This window comes from Peromyscus eremicus, chromosome 7 (genome assembly GCF_949786415.1).
Source record: "Peromyscus eremicus chromosome 7, PerEre_H2_v1, whole genome shotgun sequence".
Taxonomy (NCBI): domain Eukaryota; kingdom Metazoa; phylum Chordata; class Mammalia; order Rodentia; family Cricetidae; genus Peromyscus; species Peromyscus eremicus.
In genome coordinates this window covers 108766270-108791155 of record NC_081422.1, presented here as the reverse complement: position 1 = coordinate 108791155, position 24886 = coordinate 108766270, and the positions used below count along the sequence as shown (strand labels likewise).

The following is a 24886-nucleotide window of genomic DNA, read 5'->3' as shown; positions in this document are numbered from 1 at the left end:
CTCTTTTTTCCCATAGGTCTCTGCATGGGGAGGCTATGTGTTTATCATCAACCTTATTCCTCTCCATGTGTTTGTGCTGCTGTTGATGCAGAGGTACAGCAAGAGAGTCTACATAGGTGAGTGTTCTACCTCCAGTGCTCGTTCTCAGTAAACAGACTTCCTGTTGGCTCTGTATTGTCCACCCATGAAAAGGTAGTACTTGTTTATGTTGAACTTGCTTTTTTGACTACATGAGACCCTTCTCAAAAGCAAAAAAAAAAAGTAGAAAGTGGGGGAGGGATGGTCAGAAACAGGCCTCAGGTGGTCACATGAAGTATAACAGGTAGAAATAGTTTGTGTGATTGGTTCTGATTATCTGTACTAACACTGTATTTATTAGTGAGCTGGCCTGTTCCAAGGTCTTGGGGAAAGAGGGGTGGGTAGGAGCATTATGTAGTAGTACATCCCATGTAGGGATGTGGTTAGTTGATAAAACAGCAAAAGAGCATAGATGTCTCATATAAAACCTGTGCTACTTTATCAAAAGAATTTCATTTATGTTAGAGTTGATGAGAACTTAGATGTAAAATGTCAAGGTTAAACATGGTGTATGATTGTTTTTTTCTCAATGAGAGATACACATCAGCTAAGACTTTGCAAAGTGACTTAAAATAACTATTTCTGAGCTATAGAAAGAGTTTTTGGTTGCTTTTGAAATTTATAAGATAGAAATGTAAAATATTGAAGTAATCTGTTGGCTATTTGTGGTGATTTGTTCTATAGGTAACAAGACATTGGTAAAACCTGTTAATTAGAAGCTATGTGTGGTGGTACATGCATGTAGTCCCAGTACTGACAAGTAGGAGGTTTGCAAGTTCAAAGCCAGTCTTGAATATGTAAGAAAGTTTTGCTCATTTAAAACTAGCTTATACTATAGTAAACAGCTCATAGGATCAAGAGCAGTAGTTACCTAAATTTTTTTGTATTTGGCAGAGACAGGCACACTGTGGGATATTGGTCAGTGGTTTTCATAACAGCTTTGAATTTTATCTTAAATAACACACGTTTGCACCACTTACTCTGACTCTCATATTTTGATTATTATTTTTACTACCATAGATTATTTGGGATAATACTGTAATATTTGTACTGCTATTTTCAGACTATATTTGTTTAAATTGTTTAATTACTATCCAATAATTTTGATGCTTTTGGTCCAACATATTGAAATTGATTTAAAAAAAAGATGTATTGTTTTATATTTGTGGCAGGTAAAGATTTACCAAGATAGGAGATTGCTCTTGCATTCTATAAACTAGATCCATTATTTGCATGATTGGGGTGTCTATAAAAGCATAAAGTGATTTTCATGCTTCCTAGATTGATCCCTTTAGCAGTGATGATCTGTTTTGAGTTCTACCTTCATGGTGAGTGAACCAGACCAACAGCAGTGCTACCTGCTGGATTCTATAGAGTTTTGTCTTGACTTTTCATTTGCTTACAGGTCCTCAGTGTTACAGTAAGCACTTTCCAGGGGAGAGCCACTGTGCACCCATTGCTTGAAGGGACTGAAGGTTTCTGAGGCTCCCTTTTTCATAAATGTGTTGTGTCAAGTGGATACATTAGGGGTTGTTGGGCGTTTCCCTCAAGTATTACAGTTTAATTTACAAAGACTAGTCTATAAGTGTCTTCCTGTCTTACGACTCGAGACATGTAGAACAAGGGTCTTTCTTATTTACAAACTAAACAAAAGTAGGAGAATGTTTTGGTGCTGTCATAGATGAACCCAGTCTCCCTGAGAACCACACCTGTCATGTTGGTCCAGAGTACTTCCAATGTAGAAGCTAGGAGCCTTAAACTGAATGTTTAAGTCTGTTTAAGAGCCTGCTTACAGTAAATAGGCTAGTGTTCTGGCTCACTTAAATCTAACACTTGGGAGGCTGAGGGTAGAATTGCCCAGTGTTTGATGTCAGCCTTGCTCACAGTGAACTTCAGGCTAAAATTGTGACCTTCTCTAAACAAAAGCAAAGGAAAATCCTAAATGATTTTTAATGGAATAAATTAGTAGTTTTGTCCTTTTAAATCTGTTTTATTTCATTTGTAAATTATGTTTGCTGATAATTGTCTCTTGTACTTTTTGGCATACTAGGTTTAGTGATTACATAGCTGCAGGAGTGATTGAGTCCTTTACATAGAGTTAGCTAGGTGTGGTGGGCGCATGCCTTTAATCCCAGAAATCTGGAGGCAGAAGCTGGCAGATCTCTGTGAGTTAAGGACAGTCAGGACTACATAGTGAGACCTTGTCTCAAGAGAAACGTTGTATAGATTTCATGAGTTCTTTCTATAATGTTCACACAGTGTAGTTATAATCTCCTTTTAGTCTGGTATTGTCCATTAATACTTGTCAGTACTAATGAATTGCTTCTGCAAGACAGAACTAGAATTTTTATTTTTAATTTTATTTTGGGCATATTTATTTTGTTTTGTCTACGTGTATGTCCTTATCATGTGCATGCCTTGGTGCCTACTGAGGCCAGAAGAGGACATCAAATCCCCAGAACTGGAGTTACAGATAGTTGTAAGCCACCATTTGGGTGCTGGGGATTGAACCAGGTCCTTTGGAAGATAAAGCCAGTACTCTTTAACTGCTGAGCCATCTCTCCAGCCCAGAACTAGAATTTAAATCTGGATGAATTTCCTCTAGATACTTATCTTTTTTTTTTTTTTTTTATAAATGTATTTTGAACTCCTACTTTACATTTTCTTTTTCTTTTTCTTTTTTTTTTTTTAAAGATGTTTATTTATTTATTATGCATACAGAAGAGGGCGCCAGATCTCATTACAGATGGTTGTGAGCCACCATGTGGTTGCTGGGAATTGAACTCAGGACCTCTGGAAGAGCAGTCGGTGCTCTTAACCTCTGAGCCATCTCTCCAGCGCTAGATACTTATCTTTAACTTCCTATTAGGTAATAGCAGAAGATAGATTTTTCCATTTGAAAGTGTGATTGTCTATGTTCCAAGTATTTTGAATAAGTCGTTTCGTGCTGCCATTACAAGTTTGGAGCTTGTAAAATGTCTGTTTCCGTGACATGCTCTGTGGTTGTGAGCAGTGCCCTGGGAAAGAGCTCTCACATTCTGTGCCTGCTAAGCTGATCAGGTGTTTCCCTGCTGGTCAGAAGAGCTGCCCTCTGTTGCTGTTACTGCTTTCTCACCATTCTTTACCCTGAGTACTGACCAAAACTCTCAGTAACTGAAGTGCTCACAGAGTAGCATAGTGACTTTATTTTCAAAATTCTTACAAACTTCTAATTGTGTTAGCAATCTAGTAAACCTGATTGGATTGCAAGGTCTTTCTCTTCTGTATCTTGTCTGACAGAAGAAGGATGTTTTGTTAGCCATTCCCATTAAACATTGTCCAAGAGATTAAGTAATCAGAAAGGCTGACAGGATTTAATAGTGGGTTAATGTTGATGAGTTTGTGTGTTCACAGACCCTTCTCTAAGTTTGCAGAAGGAAGAGTTGTAGTAACTTAAAACAGAGAAGTGGGCTGAGGAAATGGTGATGGGCACCATGTGAGGAGGTCCTGAACCCATGTGAAGCAAACATGATAGCCCCACAAACCAGGCACTGGGGTATGCAGCAGCCAGGAGATGCTGTCTTAAGGAGGAAGGTGAAGACCTCTGGGTTGTCCTCTGACCTCCACATGCATGCTTTGGCACTCCAGTGTAAAAGATGCATAGAGAGTACTGCCAGGTTGTCAGCGTGGTGCTGAAGTGAGAGCAGCAAGAGCTCCATCAGCCCTTAAGGTCTCAGTGGAGCTGGAGTACAACTTGGCATTAGCCACAGCTTCACTACCCCTCTGCCTTGGGAGTCAAGGATTTGGAGTGGAAACGAGAAGGATTTCTGCAGAGTTCTGTCTCTAATCAGAGATTTTTTTTTTTCCCTTTGAGTAAAAAGAAACTGTACACGTGAGTAAGTCCAACTGTTTGGGGGCAATTTTTCTCACATATCAGTGTGGTCTGCAGCAATGAATGCCAGAAGCTGTGCTTCCACAGGATGGCAGTGTGGTAGCATTTTTATGATGTAATGAGTGATTTACAGTATTATTGGGTTGTGTGTTTTCTTAGAGCTTACTTCTTTGGGATAGTAGAGTTAAGAAATAGGCTGTCGTAGCTAGGTAGAAAGTTGTACTACTAGGTGGGGTAGTGGTTTAGTCAGGGTTCCTATAGGAGTTGTGGGAAGAATTGATGCTGCAGGGTTTCACTGCTGAGGTCCTGTAAGAACACAGCAGTGCACCTTTCATACTACTCTTCAATCCCTGCTTGCATAAGCCCTCCCCTACCACTGTCACAAGTACTAGCTACATGTATCCATCTGATTTTACCAACTTCTGTAACTTAGAGGCTAGATGGGATTGATCTTAATAGGATTTTCTATTTTTAAAAGGTCCTGACTATCAAAGATGTAAGTTCTTTTTGAAAACACACTATTGGGTGCTGTCATATAGTCTGGAGAAAAACATGCTTTTATTTTTACAGTGGATGGAGGTTGTGTTTATTCTTAAGAATCTAATTTCTTCATTTATTTCTATTCAAGTGAATCTAATTTTCCACTTTGTTTTAAAATGTAAATTTGTAAATGTCAATTAAGATACTGAGATGTGTGTGCTATTTACAAATTCAGGGAGCACAGTATCTTAAGTGAGGTAAACTTTTGATGTTTGGCCCGTATGTAGCTTGGTCAGCAGTCCCAAACTTGATCTGGTAGAAGTGGTTTCCTGTGTACTGAAGGGGCTCTGTGGGTAAGAAGTGTATTTCTCCTGTGTGAACCCTTCATAGAGTCAGTGATCAAAAACCATTAAAGCTCTGGCCGGCGTGAGTCCAACTGTCTAAAAACAGTTCTCTGGACCACAGCAGTGTCCCAGCAGTTGGCTTCACTGGTGCAGGTGCATGAAGGAAGCTGATCAGGAGCCTTTCAAACCTGTAGCATCAGTTTCTATTACTTTGTTTGACAGTAGCCAAGTAATGAGAATTCAACGCCACTCTGCTGCTGCTTTAAACTGTCTAGGTTATCTATCCTTCCTTTAGACTCATTCTTGGCATTCTTACTGTTAACTTGAACTCTAATGTGTTTGTTTCCATAGAGACTGGGGTCTTGTTACTTGGTTGCTTTGGGTGTTTTGTAGTCCTGAAGATCGAACCTAGAGCTAGACAAGCACTTCACCACTGGGCCACATGCCCAGTGCTGGATGTTTCCTTCTCCTTACTGATGACAATGAATGTCTGTGAAGTTGGCATGAAAATGTAGTCTTCCTTTTTTTAATATTCCTGAAAATGAATGTGAACAGTCCCTGAGAAGTTGTTTCACTTGGGTTACCAAACAAACAACAGCTGAAATGCTTATATTGCCAAATACAAACTGTGTGTGTGTGTGTGTGTGTGTGTGTGTGTGTGTGTGTGTGTGTGTGTGTGTGTGTGTATTCCTTTGTTCCAGTATACCCCTTGTAATAAAACCTGAAGAATGTACTTTGATGGGCAGATGGGGTAGATAGAGGCTCTCACTTTTTATTGTTAAAAAAGGAGGACTCTAGAGACAGACACGGATTTGTGGTTGCCATGCCCTGGAAAGAAGGGAACCAGAAAGCAGATGTGTAATAGACATGGGGTTTTCTTTGGAGGGTGATCATAAGTTTGGGTGGTTCCACAACTTATAAACACTTCAGGAGTCTCGAATCATTCGTTGTAAGGTGGGTTTGCTACCTAATTTTCTCAATTTTTTTAAAAACGATATTGTTTATTTTTTAATTCAGTTTGTATTGTCTATTATATTTAGTCCAAATCCTGTCAGCCTTGCTGAATTCCGTGTTTGCGTTTCTAAGAGAGCCCCAGACTGAAGTGATTGCACTTTTGGTGTGTGCAGGCTTCATTGATGAAAGCTCATCACTCCTACAAGCTTTCCTGGTGGTGACTGTGTGTGTGTTCATGTTTGGGGTTTGATTTCTCAGCTCCACAATGTAGAATGCATAGTGATCGTAGTGTATCTGGGGCTCTAATGTGGGGAACGATGTTACAGATCACCTGAAGTATTTGATTTTACATACTTGGAGGTCACATGGTAGCATTGTGAACCTTGTAGCCTTTTTTCCTCCCTCATTCTGCTTCTGACTCTGTCAGGGCTTCAACACAGATTAATTAGTAAAAGAAACTTACTAAAAGGCCCCTTGACCACATAAGCAGATTCAAAATTGTCATAGCTTGGATTTTACTTGAGTATCTCACAAAGGGCAATACCACTGCAGCGTGAGCCTGTCTGCAAAGTTCACTTTGGTTGGATGGCGGAGCTGTGGCCGTCATTAGCTCTTAAGTCTTTAGAAACGTTGCTTACAGGTTCTGGCCCTTTCTATTAGAATTTATGTACTTATCTTCCCAACATAGTAGTCATCACTTACCAGACAGCTTGGAAAGTAGTTGTAACATTTAAACTAATAGCTCGCAATTTACCTTCTATAAATGGGCTTCTTTTAAAAGTAAATAAATAAAAGTACATTAGGCAAGGAGAAATGAAGTGTATGCTCTATACTATGAGCACAGCAGGCAAAGGTAATGGAGTAACAGCTTCTGTTCCACTGCACCCTAGACTTCCCTTTTTATAGTAGTTTATTTGCCCAAAACTGAACATAAGTATATTTATAAAAGTGATATAAATAAAGTTTATGAATAGAATAATATTTTCACATCAGCTTATTTTAGATAGGCCTTTTACAACTCTGGTGAAATTTTACTTTCAATGATTCCAAATACTTTCTAGCCAGATTGCCTAATCTTGATCTGTGGTCATATAAGTGGAAAACCAATCTTTGACACAGAGTATCATCCGTCTTCAGCAGTTCTGTGCATTAGAATCAACCTAAGCTAAGGAGGCCACTGTGGAGAGCAAACAGCCGCTATGTTAGACTTTGACTTCTGTGACTGGGTTATTTTCTGCCATGCAGAAAGCCAGTTGTACATCCTTTTTAAACTCTTGAACTTCTATACAAAGAGCATTAGGAGACTGTCTGGAAGACATACAATACTCAGCACTTTTGAGACTAGCAGGTACTCAGGTAAGTTAATGATGGTGTTAGGTGTTTGTGAGACTGAAATTGTGGATTAGTAACCACAGCAATGATAGTTACTTAGTGCATGTGCAGGTGTATAGTTTCTTGGCTCCTATCAATGATTATTAATGGTGAGTTTTTAAAATTTTGATTCCATTTGCTAGAAAGGAAGTCTCTGAAATTTAAGGAGGTCTACAAAGAACACTTAAAATAATACTTTAAAAAATGGATAGAATATTTATGATTTATAACATGGCTAGCAATCACACATCAAATCAGTCACTTCAAGATTCTAGTCTTAAGTTGTGTTAAAACTTTTCTAAAAATAAGATTTATAAATAAATTTATGTGTTGAGTACTTAATGGCAATAGTACATTACCCTTGTTTCCTGTTTTGTTTTTATAGCATATAGCACTTTCTACATTGTGGGTTTAATATTATCCATGCAGATACCTTTTGTGGGATTCCAACCAATCAGAACAAGCGAGCACATGGCAGCTGCAGGTATGGACAAGAGTTTTTGAAGTTGAGATGAAAGGACGTTGTAAAGTGTTTTGTGTTTTGTCTACTTAAAATGTGTGTGACCTTGAAATCATTTTTCTTCTATGTTGATATTAAAATGAGTTTTTCAGCTGCTTTATATCATGATTTCTAAGAGACTTCAATAATGTTAGCTGTTCTATTTTGCTTCGTATTGCTGTGATAAAACAACGATCAAAACCTACTTGGGGAGGAAAGGATTCATTTGGCTTAAGTGGCCCGCTCACAGTCCATCACTGAGGGAAATGAGGGCAGAAACTCAAGGCAGAAACTGTAGCAGAGGGCATGGAGAGGTGCTGCTTACTAGCTTGCTCCCCATGGCTTGTTCAGCCTGCTTTCTTACACAACCTAGGACCACCTTCTCAGGGGTGGCACTGCCCACAGTGAGCCGAGCCCTCCCACACCAGGCATTAATCAAGACAGTACCCCATAGGCCATTCTGATGGAGTCATTTTCCCTTGTGCTTCCCCCTCCTCAGACAACTCTAGCTTCTGTCAAGTTGACAAGAAACTAGCCAGCACATCAGCACAGAAATAACTATGTTTGAAATCATTGGTGGTGCATGGTAATATCAGTGTGCACAGTTGACTGCTTTACTTGTCTGGTACATTCTGATCACTTTGGAGAAAATGTACAATAGGAGTTTTTTTCATAGGCTTTAATTGGTAGGTTAACCATCAGGTGACAGAGGGAATACTGGCTAGATGAAATAACTAGTCTCTGGTGTGAAGGCTATAGGGTTTTTTAAGCTTTTGTGAGTGAGAGTGTTGAAATGGCATTGGGAAAAGGCTGTGTTGATATTCACTGAGCCTTCTCTTTAACTAGGTGTCTTTGCACTGCTGCAAGCTTACGCTTTTTTGCAGTATCTGAGAGACCGGTTGACAAAGCAGGAGTTCCAGACACTTTTCTTTTTGGGTGTCTCACTAGCTGCAGGTGCTGTGTTCCTTAGTGTCATCTATCTGACATATACAGGTAGGTGCCATCGTCTGTAAGATGCAAGTTGTGACTCTCAATTATTGGTCAAGAAAGAACAGTCTTTCACAAGTTTTTCTCACATACTGCGTTTATCCTAGTATCAAATACTGGACAATGTCAATTATCAGAAGTTCTAAACCTGAATAGCATGTCACAAATTGCAACTTTAAAATAGCATGAGCCACCATTCCTTACTTTAGGAAAAACAAGTTTATCTTAATTTTACTGCTTTTCAGGCTCTGGTAAATCTACAAGCATCCTTCTCTTGCTGGTTAAAGAGCCAAAACTGTTGAAGACTGAGCATCTGTGATAAGCTATGTGTGCTTACCTTCTCTTGTGTGCACTCTCTCCCTCTTACCTTGGAGACTGTTGGCCACATCATTTCAGCATAATTTGGATGTAACTTACTCTCTACCCTAAGCTCACAAGTCCTAAATAACAGTTCCAGTTTTCCCTGGGGGTATTCCGTCTGCCCAGATAATGGACAGGCCCAGCACAGAATGAAGGAGGTGTGACTGGAGTCAAAGACCTAGCTAGATGTTTGAAAATGTATTGGCGCCTGTAAGATAAAACCAACACTATTTGAACATTGGTTTAAATTATCCATAGTTAAAAGTAACAAAGCTCTGAAAATGACAAAATTGGGTTGGTGCAATGTCTTAGCTGGTAAAGGTATGCGCTGTGCAAGACTGGTGACCTGAATGTGGTTCCTGGAACCCAAAGTCCAGGTGGGAGAGGAAATCAACACCACAAAATTGTCTTCTGACTTCCACATAAGCACTGGAATGCACCCAACACACACCAATAACAACAACAACAATAATTGTTGTTGCTATTATCACCATGCACCCAAAAGACACCAATAATTGTTATTTTATTTTTGTGTGTGGGTGTTTCGCCTTCATGTATGTCTCTGTACTGTGTACATGTTTAGTACTCACAGATGCCAGAATAGGATGTCAGGTCCCCTAGAACTAGAGTTATAGACAGTTTTGAGCTGATATGTGAGTGCTGGGAATCAAACCCAAGTCCTCTGGAAACCCAGTGCTCTTAACCACTGAACCATCTCTCCAGTCTCCCTCTTCCCCCGCCAAAAAAATATTTTTTTTTCTTAATTTACAAAATAAAACTGTATTCCCAGCATTTGAAGAGTTGAAGTAGGAGGGTTGCTGGAAGTTTGAGGCATGCTGTGGGCAGGAAGGACTATGTAGCAAGGAGATCTTAATCACAACCACCTGAGAGAGAGAATTTACAAAATAATAAAAAGGTGGATAATTTCCTCTGTGTTTTTTCCTTTAAGGTTACATTGCACCATGGAGTGGCAGGTTTTATTCATTATGGGATACTGGGTAAGTTCAAATATACTAATTTGGCCTCCTAGCTAACCTTTCTTCCTGTGTCCCTATATTGTGATATTGTGAGCATTTCAGTCACTTCTTAAGCAACAGTAAATACCCAGGCTATTTGAAGTGAATACACTGTAGTTTTAAGGCATAAGTTCTATATTCCTGTTCTGCTATGGCTAACTCCTTATTGGTTTTGCCAGCACAGAAGCATTTGTGTGTAATTTAAATATGGGGACTTTTTAAAACTAATAAATATAAACTTTACATTTTGAGTTTTATTAAGGATAAGGTATTGTGTTATAGATTTACATGACATAGATATGAAGGGACTTTTGTGCAATCAATTAATTTAAGCTTCTGCTTAAGAAAAATCTCAAATACACTAAGGATATCTGGTACATTTTTGAAGAGTACTATATAAAAGGAACTAATTTTTCAAACTTGGGTTTTTGAATTAGATCAACTCTTTCAGTGAAACTTTTTGTCTTTAAAATGATGACCCAATGCTGAGAGGACATCAGTGGTTTTGTGGTTGCTTTCTACATGATCCAATAAAATGTTACCACCATTTATTGATCAGTTGTCCTTCTGATAGGACACCTAAGGGCTATTGTGCAAGGGTAATCACAGCGTAAACTATAGTGATGGCTAAGGAGAATGCTGTTTTTAAGGGATGTTTGTGGATCCTGAGGACTGGAAGGAACCAGTTACAGAAGATTGCTCTGATTAAGCTAAATTCCAAAGTTGATGTGTGTTAGTTATACTTACACTTTTAAAGTAATTTTGACCACTTTGGAATCTCAGAGTATTTGCAGAATGGCTTTTGTTCTCACACCCATGCAAGCCCCTTGTCTACAAAGGCACTGGAACACAGGAGTTTGTGGGTAAAGTGTTTCTGCCATCAATAAGAGGTGGAGAAACTCATTGATGTAGGTGTAGGCAATGGAGCTGGGCTGCAGACACCTACCTGAGCAAGGATTAGAAACCAGAGCCAACAGTTTGATGAGCCCTAGATAGCTCCACTTTAAGGGGGCATGTTAACTTTAGTTTGACCAGTGTATACCAAACATTGATTTCTACTATAGCTACATCAGTTAAAATACAGGTTTAAATAAGGAAAGTTGGGAGAAAGAGCAATGTCAATGATCAAAGAAAATTTCTTCATTCAAAAGGAACTCCTGTTTTATCCTATAATTGTAAATAATAATGAACTTTTTTAATATCAGGTATGCAAAAATACACATTCCAATTATTGCATCAGTGTCTGAGCATCAACCTACGACTTGGGTGTCTTTCTTCTTTGATCTACATATTCTTGTATGTACCTTCCCAGCAGGCCTATGGTTCTGCATCAAAAATATCAACGATGAAAGAGTATTTGGTAAGATTTTTTAATAAACTCTTTGATATAGAGTTTTCTATTTTATTATTTTCCATTTTGAGATTACTTCACTTTAATGTTTTGCTTTTCTTTACTTATATATGTTATGTTCAAGAACATTTTTCTCCTGTTTCACGGAAGTGCTTGGCCAAGAAAAATTAGTTGAATTTTCAGTGTATATATGTACTAATTACTACTTTTTATATGTAGACCTGGCATATAAATTTTACATCCTACCCATTACTCACATGAATATTTTCAGTAGCTTCAAATGATGTAGGAGTCAAATACTTCATTGGCTTTTCTGAAGTCCATAGCCTTTAGCCTGAGACTGTCAACACCTGCCCTAGAGCTCTGGCTAGTGGAAGGATGATTGTCATTAAGTGCTACCCAACAGGGTCCATCCGTCATGTCAGTGTTCTTACCGTGTTTGCTTTAAAGAAGGCTTTACGCCAGATATTGGTGCTGGCTTTCTTAGGCTGTTTTTGGTTTCATAATCTTAGTGTGCCTAATGATGTAATACACAAATTCATTGTCACCTGTCAGCTATGAATTGTATAATGCATGGTGCTATTGACAAATAACAAATTACATTTAATTTCCCATATCTATAATTAAATTTGAATAATAGTACATTACTCTAAACTGGTGATTAGTCAACTTAAGACTATTTGGCCAGTATTAACAATTTAGAAACAGTTGCATTGTGAGATGCCTACTTGCAGGTTTGTAACGTACTGTGGTAGTTGTTAACATGTAGTTTCCTGTGAGCGTTTTCCCCTCAGTGTTGAAAGAGAACCTGTCATTGCAGTTGCTCTGTATGCGATCAGTGCTGTCTACTTTGCTGGAGTGATGGTGCGGCTGATGCTGACTCTGACCCCAGTCGTCTGCATGCTGTCTGCAATCGCCTTCTCCAATGTTTTTGAGCACTATTTGGGGGATGACATGAAAAGGGAAAATCCACCTGTGGAGGACAGCAGTGATGAGGATGACAAAAGAAACCCAGGAAACTTGTATGACAAGGTGAGAGGTTGTGCTGTCTTGATCTCTCTAGCACCAGGAGAGAGTCCCCAGATGGAAGTGTGCTGAAGTAAGGGTACAGACTAGCTGTGACTTCTATAGTTTCTCTCCATTGCTTGCTTCAAAATGAAAATCCTAGTGACTTTTGAGCTCAAAGTAAACAGAATGGAATCAGAGAAGGAATTGTTAACTTCTTTTTTGGCCAGTTGTTACCTAAGCACTCACAGTATGGTAATACCTTTCCATTTTTGAGAACACAAGTGTGATGAGTAACGTCAGATTTGACCATGTGGACTAGTGCTTTTACTTGTCCTTAGTCTGTATTTGGTGTGACCTCTTGTGGTGCTGGGAGTCAAATCCAGGACCTCATACATGTTAAGCAAGCATTCTACCTCTGAATTACTCTCCCAGCCTATGTTGGTGTTTAAAAGTGGTATTTGGTTAAATACCCGTTTGTTAGCACCTATGTGTTGCTAATAAGTGAAATTCACTTTTAACCTGAGTTAACAACAGGAGCAGGATTGTGTTGGCAAAAGTGTGGGAAAGACTTAAAATTAGAGCTCTTGTCTAAGATTAGAATGACCTGTTAGACTTTGCTATGTTAATATTGACTAAACTTATCAATACTAATAAGCAGTGGAATGCTGTAGTGTAAGAACTGGCTGGAATTCTCTTTCCTCACTCTAATAAAATTCATAGATTTGTGTTAATCAAGCACATACTTGTTATATATATATTAGATTTATTTATTTATTATGTATGCAGTGTTCTGCCTGCATGCCAGAAGAGGGCACCAAATCTTGTTATTAGATGGTTGTGAGCCACCATGTGGTTGCTGGGAATTGAACCCTGGTCCTCTGGAAGAACAGTCAGTGCTCTTAACCTCTGAGCCATCTCTCCAGCCCCATTGTGTTATATTTTATATCTTTTTTTTCTTTAATCAGCCTTTTAACTTAGAGTTTATGACTAGTCTCTTCTCTCCAATGCATGTGTGCATGCGTTTATGACTAGTCTCTTCTCTCCAATGCATGTGTGCATGCATGCATTGAATTTCTTTCCTAGTAATGTCCTAATCTGGGTTTTAGGTGGGCGCAGCCATTTTTAAGATTAGAATTAAGTATAAGTATATACATGCTGGATCTTATGTTGTCAGAATGGAACCCCATGGTTAATTCTTTTATATTTAATTAAAAGCTGCCTTCTGTCATGGAGATAGTTTGCTCTGAGATCAGCTCCTGGGTTTGAGTGTATTTTCTGATCCACATTGACTACTATGAGTTTACTTTAAAGTTTACTTTGAATTAAAACAAGAGCAAATCTCCTCATCACCTGTAGAGTATTTGATTGTATCTTTTCTGACCACAGAATTATTGGTAACTTAATGTTCTCCCCACTTTTCCTGATTATGTTAATAAACCAAGTACGGTGGCAAAGGCTTCTGACTGTTTGCTCTGCATCTCCAGGCAGGTAAAGTGAGAAAACATGTAACAGAGCAAGAGAAAACTGAAGAGGGCTTAGGCCCCAACATCAAAAGCATTGTGACCATGCTCATGCTGATGCTTCTGATGATGTTCGCTGTCCATTGCACATGGGTCACGAGCAATGCCTATTCCAGTCCAAGTGTGGTCCTCGCCTCCTATAATCATGATGGGTAAGAAAACAACTTGGTTTTGAAAAGGTTTAGACCTATCCTTTTTATTTTGCCTTAAAAAAAAAAAAAGAATATTGTTTGTGAAACTGATTTTGATTCTACTTTTTAAGGCATAGTAGAGATGTCACCCACGGGTGCCCACATGCTAGGGCAACCCACTCCCTAAGTTTACTTTGTCTTTTGTGTGGCCTTGTCCCCAACCTTTGGATGGGTGGTAGTAACTGTGTTTTGTGCTCTTTTCCAAAATCTTTCTGCATATGTAGTTGTGTATACCTTGTGGACACTGGACATCATTAGTGTGAAACTTACTAGGAATGCAAATCATGGGGCCCAACTTAAGCCTACCTGAGAGACCTGGGGGCAGGCCTAGCTAGCTGTGGGTTAGAGGGCCCTGATTATTTCAGTGCAGCTAGATGTTGACAGCTGGCTTTTTTTTTTTTTTTTTTTTTTTTTTTTGGTTTTTCGAGACAGGGTTTCTCTGTGTAGCTTTGTGCCTTTCCTGGAACTCACTTGGTAGCCTAGGCTGGCCTCGAACTCACAGAGATCCGCCTGGCTCTGCCTCCCAAGTGCTGGGATTAAAGGCGTGCGCCACCACCGCCCGGCTGACAGCTGGCTTTTATAGTGCCACATCTCACCTTTCTACTTCACATGCAATCTTAGGATCAGACTTTCTCCCAGAGTTAGTTCATTAGAATCTGGTGTTTTACAAGACAAGTGATTTGTTTGCACATTAGTTTGGGAAACACTAGTATAGACACAGCTCTCTCGCACCCGCCTTAGAAGTAAGGGCTTTTAACTACCATCTTTAAAATGAAATTTTTCACTGATTAAACATCTCAAAATTTTAAGATATCTCCTTCATACTTAAAGATGTCATTTGAAATAATACTGTGGTTCTTTTCAGCACCAGAAATATCTTAGATGATTTTAGAGAAGCATACTTTTGGCTAAGACAAAATACAGATGAACATGCCCGGGTCATGTCCTGGTGGGACTATGGCTATCAGATCGCTGGGATGGCCAACAGGACTACTTTGGTGGATAACAACACCTGGAATAACAGCCACATAGCACTGGTGAGGACTTGGCATTGTTGTTTGTTTTTAGAGAATAAAAGAGTTCATACTACTTAACAATCAGGCTTCACTTGTAATTAAACAGGAAAGATACAGGTTAAAATACTTATCTGCATGTGTATTCTGGTTTTAAGAGTCGTATTATGTATTCAGATTTTCAGGCTGATTTCCAGTAGCTTTTGATATATTTAGCTTACTGAGAACTAGCAAAATCTGGAACTTAAAATGCTTGATGTATATTTTTTACATTGCAAATAAGAAAAAGTTTGCAAATATAAAAACAAGTATTTTATGATGTGCAAGTCATACAGGTGTGCAAATTATATATTCACACTATTAAATAGTGAATCTCCATAAATCTCTTCTGTACTTTAAAGTCTATGAGTAGATAACTGAGTCTTAAATAAATGGATTTAGTTTTTGTGAGTGCTGTGGCTGATTATCAGATGTCTGCTTGGCTCAGAAGAGTCTACTCTGGAAATCATGGGCCAGGCTCAGCCTGAGATTGGGAGAAAGCTATCTTTTTAAAAGCTTGACTGTTTTCATTTTAAAATGTAAATGTCCTAGAACTTAATTATTTAAATGTACATTCTGATTTTGACACTTCTGCTATAAAATGGTTGCCATAGTTAAGATGTTAGTGAATTCCTCTAAGTTTATTACATTCATAGAAAAGCATTCCTACCCAAAATTCATGTATATCAAACTCAGTGAATTCCATCTTACAGTAAAAATATACATTTTTACTTTATCCTACAGGTAGGAAAAGCTATGTCTTCTAATGAAACAGCTGCCTATAAAATCATGAGGTCTCTGGATGTTGATTATGTGTTGGTTATTTTTGGAGGAGTTATTGGCTATTCTGGTGACGATATCAACAAGTTCCTCTGGATGGTTAGGATAGCTGAAGGGGAGCATCCAAAAGACATTCGGGTAAGGACCACACTGGTCATGTTTAACAGCTCATAGGGTCTGAGTGATTCTCATATTGGCTGATTTGCATTCTTTACTGTGGACCTCTGGCTGGCCTGGAACTCAGAGGTCCTGCCTTGGCCTCCTAAGGATGGGATACAAGGTGTGCATTGCCATGCCCAGTGGCTGCATTGTTCTCATCATCCTATCCTCTGTTCTACTGTCTTACTCTATTACTTACTAAAAATGCTAAATGCTTTGCCTAGGTTTGGTAGCCTCATATGCCATGTAACACCATTCTATCGATAAACCCCATCTATGTGAAAGTAAGACACTAGACACCATGGGTATGTAATAGATAGTGCTGTGTAAATTCGTGTCCGTGCACTCTGATGTTCCCATGGGGAAGGTGTTGCCTTACTGATGCTTGTTTTAGAACACTTCCTCATGATTGTACCTCCATCCTACCGTTGTCAGGTCTTCTGGCTGTTTCTTCTCCTAGCCTCTTGCTTCTACCTTCTGATTGCATTTCCATTCTGCTCCACTACTACCCTTAATGTTGATAAATCTGAAAGAAACCAATAATGCTAGAAATCACTGTCTTTGCCTTGGTCCTATGTCTTCTTCCATGAGATATAACATTCATTGATCATGTCACTTAGTGCTTTAAAAGCCTTCAACAGATATGGAGAATGGCCTTGAAGTCAAACAGATATGAGTCAGAATTAAAACTGTCAGCTAGGTGCTCCAGGCAAGTTATTTTATGCCAATCAACATAAATGCTTTGAGTATTGGATCTTTTTCTAGGATCTAGAATTAGTATGGTGCCCAAGGCAAGACTTAGGTTACCGCCACTGAAGATGGGTGATTATGTGTGCAGTGGTGTTAAAAATATTTGTAGTAATGTAGTTTAAGCCTCATCTTAGTATGGTATATCTCTTGGCAAAGCATTAGTAAAAAGTCCAAACTCTTGCCTGGTGTGCAAGCCCTTTAAACCTAGCCTTCCTTGGCTGGTCTCTTGGCTAACTTTGTACCACTGCCGGGCTACTCTGGCCCCTGAAACTTGCCTGTGCTTTCTTTGCTTAACTCATCTGACATGTGTTTTTAATATTCTGTCTTGGACTGCCTCTTCTTCCACACGCTTGTCACCTCCTCCCTAGAGCCCTTTTGGCTACACCCATGCCTCTATTTGTCCTCAGAGAAAATTGCTTTGTAGTTAGATTTAATTTATGCCACCCACCTTCTCAAGACAGGTAGCTAGAATTGTGCTTAGGTGAGGAAGGCACAAAAGATGAGACAGAAACAAAGATAAGGCACAGTCCCAGGTGTCCTGCTCAGGTGAAAATGCTATGACATTAGCTGTAATTAACCAACACTATTTCCTTACATTAGATTAATCTGAAATTTCATTCTCTTAAAACATGATTTTAGTTTGTGAATTACTCGGCATCATTAAAAGTTGTAACATGATTATTGTTTCCAAATACGTACTTTGAGCACACACAAATAAATTTCTGTGCTTTTTAAATATGTTATTTTTAACCTTTGTGAATAGATAATACAAAGTATGAAAAGAGTTTATCCCTCACAAGAAAAGAACACATCCCTTCCATAGGTATTATCTGCATATGTACTTGCAGAACTGCTGAGAGACTAGACTTCATTGCTGTCAGAAAAGGGCGTGTATGAGATGATGCACTGTTCTACAGCGTGCACACACCTCACAGTGCACAGTGTGTGCACACTCACAACACAGTGTGTTGTCAGTAGAAACCCTGGTCATTCTTAATACTATTTTGTGTCTGTAATTCTTATTTAAGCAACTTACTAGAAACAAGGTATATATGCTCTTTGCTTCCATAGGCCTTAGGAATCTGTGTTAAACTGTGGCCATCTTCTTCTTTCATTTTTTTTTTTAACCCTTATAGTGAGTGTTCCCTTGGGTGTGTTGGTTTACCTGGCTTAGCTAACTTTTCTCTATGATGAGCATTTATGTCCCTGGCATAGTAAATAATTTTATGCATTCATTATTTGAATCATATATAAGTATCTATAGAATATAGTTCTATAAAAGGAATGTCTGAATCAGAAATTACAGTTTTACTATCTGAAATTACAGTTTTAAAACAGTAGCAAACTATCCTGTCGGAAGGTTAATTTATAAATTAACCCAATAAAAATTACTACAAAAATAGTACTATCTATCCTTTCTAGTTTGCTGAATGTTCTTGTCTGCAACTAAAGGAGGATTTTGGAGTTCATAGGGAAACTTGAGGGTAAGCTCTAAGAAGTGGTAAGTGAGGGCAGTTGCTAGGAGCCAGCTCTACCTGATGTTAAAGCGTGGAGCCAGAGTTGGTCTCATTCTTTTTAACTGTGGCTGGAAATCTTGACAGGATTAATTTTGGGGCTGGGGAATTAAAAAGAGTTGATGCTACATCTGCAGCTAGCACCTGTAGCTTTAAGTGTGTTATGTTGGGCTGACCTTGGACTTGTGGTTTTTTTCCATAGGAAGGAGACTACTTCACCCAGCAGGGAGAATTCCGTGTAGACAAAGCTGGATCTCCTACTCTGTTAAATTGCCTTATGTATAAAATGTCATACTACAGGTTTGGAGAAATGCAGGTTGGTTCAATCAGTTCTTCTACAGCCTTTATTCAAATAGGGAGGGATCCTATAAGCTCTTTGGAAAGAAAAAATACAAGCAATAATGATGTCTTAATTGTACGGGAGAGAAATGGGCAAGGCTTCTTTCCCATTCTGTTTAGATTTAAAACCCCTGGTCCCCTTGACTCAGTGTTCTGAGTGCTGGGCTTATAGATATATGTGTTTTTATGCCTAGCTCAATTTCTGTTTTTTTTCTTTTTGTGATATGTTAGAGAAAAATATTATACCCATGACTTTTTCTTGTCTGTAAATAACAGGGGAGGGGCTTAGATTGATAACTTGGCTTTTGATGGAAACCAAAATATGTTATTCTGACATTTAAAAATTACTTTTGCACTAAAAGCAGTTAACAGCAAACAGAGGTACACTCTCTTCATCCAGCCTCATTCCTGCCTTACAGGCACAAATTAAATTCTCATTTACAGAAGATAATGCTAACTCTACATGCTTCAGTCCAGAGAGAGCACCAAAGCAGTCTGCAAGCAGACCTTACACACGCTCAGCTTTTCCCCACAGGCACACTTGCCATCACTTCCCCTCTCTGAAGAAGGCCCTCAGCCTTCTTTCCTTGTCTCTCCACCAGTTTACTGTTCTTTGTTGAACGTGGTCTGGGGATGCAATTTTAAGCCATTGCTCCGAGACACTTGATTGAAGTTTCTCCTGGCCCGTGTTGCATGTATTGATAAACTGGTTTTTGCTGCTATCACTTTGTCTTTTGTTGCAGGATTCATCCCAACCTAAGAAGTCGTGGGGCCTGGGGGGAAAGTGTCTCCCCTAACTATTGCTAATCCATTTTATAGCCTGTAATACCAAGTTGATAGTTTCATTCCAAGCTGTCAGTGAAAACGAATTGTACATTACTTTCTACTCAGCTTGGTAACTTAAAAATTAGAGGAATTATTTGTTTACTTTTCTACCGGGAAATGATGTTATCTCTAACTTGAAAGGGTTTGCCTGAACCTCAAAATGTGAAATTTTATCCCTTTGTAAAATACAGTGATGGTGGCTAGCATGATCTAGGAGAATTTATATATCATTGTTTTCCGTGTTGCTTTCTGGTAGATGGTATAAGTGGGTATCTGCTTCATTATTCACCTGTGATCATTCTGGAGGTGGCTTTAAAAGCAAAACATCATGCCCACAATAATCTAGATATAATTTTTATTTGTGTTTGCTTCATTTAAAGATCACTTGCATGGGATCCAAATTCATGCTAGGAAAAAAGCACCTGGTCTTAATAGTTACTCTAGAAAATAGTTTTTCTGGTATAAATGATGAGTTCTCTGCATGTTGGTCTTCATATCTTTAAGTTCTCTGCATGTTGGTCTTCATATCTTTAAGAAGCATGCATGTTAGGGCAGGAGGTGTAATTTGTCTGTTATGCGGACAAGCAAGAACTTCCCTATTGCTTTGTAGACTGGTTTTACACTACTTAGAAAAGGGATTTTTTTTTTTTTTTTTTTTTTTTTGTCTTAAAGTTTAGGTTCGTGTCTGTTTAAAAATCTCTTAAAAGGGTACCCATTGTCCTTTTATTTCTCATAAGTCTCCAGCTGGCTTAGCTTCTGTTGGAGCTGCCCCTTCAAGACACCAGAGCATTGTCTCTGTGGGCATTTCTTTTATCTAAAGAGATGGTGGTGTTTAGACTGAGTCAGTCCCATGCATGAGAACTGAATGAAACAGATAGTCATTGTGAAGCCCTAAGGTGAAAGGAAGCACCTTCTTCCTGTCCCTTTGGTGGGTCAGCTTTTGAAACAGGCTCTCACCATGTAGCCTTTAGCTGGCCTGGAGCTCACTAAGCAGACCAGGCTGGCTTCAGAGTCAGAGATCTTCCTGCCTTGGCCTCTTAAATGCTCAGATCAAAGACATGTAACAACATACTTACACTGCTCATCTATTTTTAAGGACCCTGCGAAACATATTCTGCTGTGTCTAGGTTGTTTTGGTTTTTTTTCTTCATGATTTCTTCCTGCTTGGGTATCAAGACCTGTTCCGATTCATTCTTCCATTCTGTTTCTTATTTAAGGACAGTCATTCGTTACCCTTTGACAGCAGTTGCTATTTTGCAGTACTGAATGTTTTCCAATAAAGCTGATTGACGTCTGGTTCTGGTGTTACTTTTGCAGCTAGATTTTCGAACACCTCCAGGTTTTGACCGAACCCGTAACGCCGAGATTGGAAATAAGGACATTAAATTCAAGCATTTGGAGGAAGCCTTTACATCAGAGCACTGGCTTGTCAGGATATATAAAGTGAAAGCACCTGACAACAGGGAGACACTAGGTCACAAGCCTCGAGTCACCAACATCTTCCCCAAACAGAAGTATTTGTCAAAGAAGGTGGGTCCCCGGTGAAGTCGTCTTGCTAGAAGGATAGCTCGGGCTTGGTAGTTCAGGAGGCTGATATGCAAAGTGCTGAAAACTGCTCATAAAGAACATGACTGCTTGTACGAGGTAGATACAGGGTTATGAGAATCCTTCTCACAGGATTCTCACTTGAGCAGCCTTGACCCACAATTTTCCAGGTGGCCTGCTGGTTATTGGTGAGCCCAGTAAGTTTTTCTAGAGGCATTCTTACTTCAGTTTGTGCTGTGCCCATTATTGGGATGTCTTCTAATCAGTACTTGTGGCCATTACTGCCCAAACCTGCATGAAAGTCAAAACTTAAAAGAATTGTAGTTATTGATTTCTCATCTTCAGGTTAAAGTACATTTCTATTCAAGTTCTACTCTCTGAATGGGGCTTTCATTTGCAGTAAATTGCCTGTACATACGTAGTCAAGTGAGGCCTTCTGAAGCAAAAACTAAACACTTTTTTCTTTTTCTTTTTTTTTTTGTTTTTTGTTTTTTTTTGTTTTTTTTGGGACAAGGTTTCTCTGTGTAGTTTTGGTGCCTGTCCTGGATCTCACTCTTTAGACCAGGATGGGCTCTCCCGAGTGCTGGGATTAAAGGCATGTGCCACCATTGCCCAGCTAAGTCATCTTTCTTAAGCTACTTATTTTTTGATGTAATTATTATAACAGAGCTTGTAGGCAGGAATTAGAAGGAGACCATTGCAGTCCTTTTCTAATAAACAGTGGACTAGGAAGTCTTTTACCAGGGGTAGTTATTGCTCATTAAGTTGGGTAAATCTCTTAACCTAAGATACCTGACAGTGAGGGAGTGGGTGCAGATGGGATTGATGGCCAAGCAGGCAGGCAGGCTCTAGGAGCATAGTTCTGACTAGTAAACTGATCATTACCATTTTCCAAAGGGTGCTTAGGTGTTTCCATAACCCAGAACAGTTCATTAAACTGTTAAAGTATACACCAAATACATCAGAGCACAGGTCATGTCATTTATACTTTAAAAGTGATGTTTTATTTACTTTTATGAAGTGATCTTGCTTTGTAGCCTAGGCTGGTCTGAGGGGTTCTCCTGGCTCCACCTCCAGAATGCTGGGAATGCATGTGCCACCATGCTGACTAGATGTATGATATTTAAATAGAAATTTCTTTTAAAAAATGTATTGATTTGAGGAATGGAGGAGGTATGCCGTAGCACCTGAGGCACAGAGGTCAGGAGACAATTTGTAGTAGTTAGTTCTCTCCACCATGAAATTCTGAGGATCATCTTAAGAGCAGCTTTGGTGACAAGTGCCTTTTCTAGGTAGAACCTGCTGTCTTTAACCTGAGTTTTGAAGCCTCCCTGAAGAGGTGTATTTACTGTAGAAACCTAGTTCCTTGATGTTGCAGTGCTTCCCTCAGGATCTTGGATCTGGCCATTCTTTGGCTTTAGCAGATGGTCTTGTAGCAGTTTCCACCACCACATCTGCTACAGTAGTCTATCAGAGAGCATCTGTGGGGTTGGAGAGATGGCTCTGTGGGTAAAGTGATTACTGATCCCCAGCATCTACATGAAAAGCATGGCAGCACTGGTGGAGACTGGCAGGTCCCTCATTGGCCGGCCAGCCTTGCTGAATTGGTGAGTTCTAGGTTCATTGAGAGACTGTCTTCAAAAAACAGAGAGAACAATGGAGGTTGACCTCTGACCTCTGTGTGCATGTGCACCCAAATGCACACATATATCCACATAACATTCATATTATAGTTAGATGCCAAGTTGTCAAAAAAATGCTTTATTTTTATAAGATTTATGAAACTCAAATGTTTATTCATCTTGAAGTGTTTACTTCCTAAAAGGACATGACAGAATATGCCAAGTGATTTTTGTATTTTAAGTTTTGAAGGTGGGTAGTCATCCTCATTTTGCAGATGGGAAAAGTGGGGCTCGGAAAATGGCTGTATTAACTTGTATTTCTGACATAGCCCATTCCCTTGGATGCTGAGGCATCATCTTTCTATTGCCTTAGATTGGTGCCTGGGATCTGTCATTGTTACTGCTGAGCAGGTAGTGGTTGAGGAGGGAGATCGGAGATGCTGTGGTGATCCTCTTACACCAGAGGCCTAGTTACGTTCACCTCAGCCTTCTACATGACAGAGGTGCACACTGAGCATTCAAGGGTCTTGTCCTAAGACTAGCAATAAACTCAGTAGAAGTCTTCATACCAGAGTAAGCTGGGTGTGTCCAGGTGCTTCAGTCTGTAGGAGACCTGAACTAATACACTATGCATTCTTCTCTTTCTAGACTACGAAAAGGAAGCGTGGCTACATTAAAAATAAACTAGTTTTTAAGAAAGGCAAGAAAATCTCTAAGAAGACTGTGTAAACACACTGTCTGGCCTGACTTGCAGCAGTTGTCCTTGAGAGAACCCGTCTTTGCCTTCAGCTCATGTCCTGTCTCACAGCACCAAGGGTACAGAATCATCGCTGGGCCAGGTCAATGTACAAAATGTTCTGGCAATGCCTCATTTAAAAATTAAATTGATTTATTGAGAACAACTGTTTTCGATTGTAATGTGAAGCAAGACAGAGCCGTGCTGTGAGCATCTGGCAGAAGTTTTTTTTATTATTATTATTGGTACATATTACCCTTCAAATCTGAGAATTTGGACTAATTGCACCAAAGAACCCTCTAATTTGGTCCCTGGCACATGCGTACTTGTCATTTTTTTTTTTTTTTTTTTTTTTTTTTTTGTCCTTTTACGAGACCTGCATTTTATTTGAATTACCCAAATAGCAATATGTAAGACACAAATGACAGTTGTAACAAGAGCTTCTTGACCAGTAAACAAACTAGCCCAGGTCTGAGAAAGAAGTGTTAGAGGAGAGTCTGCGTCCGTGAACTCTATTTATTTTCCTGCTTCTCCAGTGTGAAGAATGTTTCATCAAATGTCCTCGTTGTTGTTCGCTGCCGCCAGAAGCAGCTGCTGCTGACGGTGGGCCTCTGTGTAGTTAGCGCCTGGGTAGGTGTTTGTGTTCAGGCATCCACACTGCGGTTAGCAGGTGTTTTCACCAGGTACTTACAGAGCAGATTTCATGCATTGTTCATTCAAGGGCTAAATTTCTATCCTTTGGGAACCATGGCAAGCACACACAGAACGTTGCTGCCTGGGATGGCTTTGTCACCTTAGTACTGGGTTGGCACCGTGTTTTCATGAAGAATAAGGGGAGAGCGCTTAAAGTGGACAGGTATCCAAAGTTCATTTCTGTGACTCTTCAAAATGACAAAGGATTTGTAAACTTTGCCTGGATTTTCCTCATTTTATACCAGTTTTGTTCATCACAATGATTTCTGTTCACTGCTCCATGTTTTTTAATACCTTAAGCATTTGATGAAACACTCTTTAGTGCTATATAGGCATTTTCTTACTTTTATTACAAATGTGACAATTGTCAAAAGATGCACTAAAATATAAATGGAGATTGAACATGTTCATTTTCCAGCTTATAGGCAACTTTATACAGACTTGAAAACTTTATCCAGTTGTTTAGTAAAGTGAGAGAGAAAGGTTTCCTGCCGCAGGAGAACTTTTTATACAACACGCCACTGCTTTTGGTGGGAAAGTACAGAATAGTATGTACCTTTTATGAAGAAACCGTAATTTACAATGTTCTGTGAGAATGTTACTGCTGATTTCCTTTTTCAAGGTGTAGAATATTCTTTGATTTATAGAATTCATTTTTGACCCGGATGATGGTTCTTTTACAGACCAATAAAAAAGGCTGAACATTTTCACAAATAAAGTGTAACTAAATCTGGATTTCTGATACCTTGTCATTTGGGGGATTTTATCTTACTTTGTTGCTTTACAATTCAATGCAGAGAAGTTATTGACCGTAAGGGAAATAAAGTTAATTCAAATTTTG

The 24886-nt window shown here is 39.2% G+C and overlaps 1 protein-coding gene across 1 annotated transcript in view; it reads left to right on the top strand.

Annotated features, from left to right (window-relative positions):
* Stt3b (STT3 oligosaccharyltransferase complex catalytic subunit B) overlaps positions 1-24886 on the top strand; it is a 78650-nt gene extending 53764 nt beyond the window's left edge. The window contains exons 5-16 of the mRNA XM_059268827.1: positions 17-116; positions 7484-7582; positions 8444-8590; positions 9894-9942; positions 11166-11320; positions 12132-12343; positions 13804-13991; positions 14896-15067; positions 15827-16000; positions 18488-18601; positions 20767-20979; positions 23265-24886. Coding sequence (XP_059124810.1) covers positions 17-116; positions 7484-7582; positions 8444-8590; positions 9894-9942; positions 11166-11320; positions 12132-12343; positions 13804-13991; positions 14896-15067; positions 15827-16000; positions 18488-18601; positions 20767-20979; positions 23265-23345 — 1704 coding nt within the window. The 3' untranslated portion in view covers positions 23346-24886. The remainder of the gene's footprint in view (positions 1-16; positions 117-7483; positions 7583-8443; positions 8591-9893; positions 9943-11165; positions 11321-12131; positions 12344-13803; positions 13992-14895; positions 15068-15826; positions 16001-18487; positions 18602-20766; positions 20980-23264) is intronic.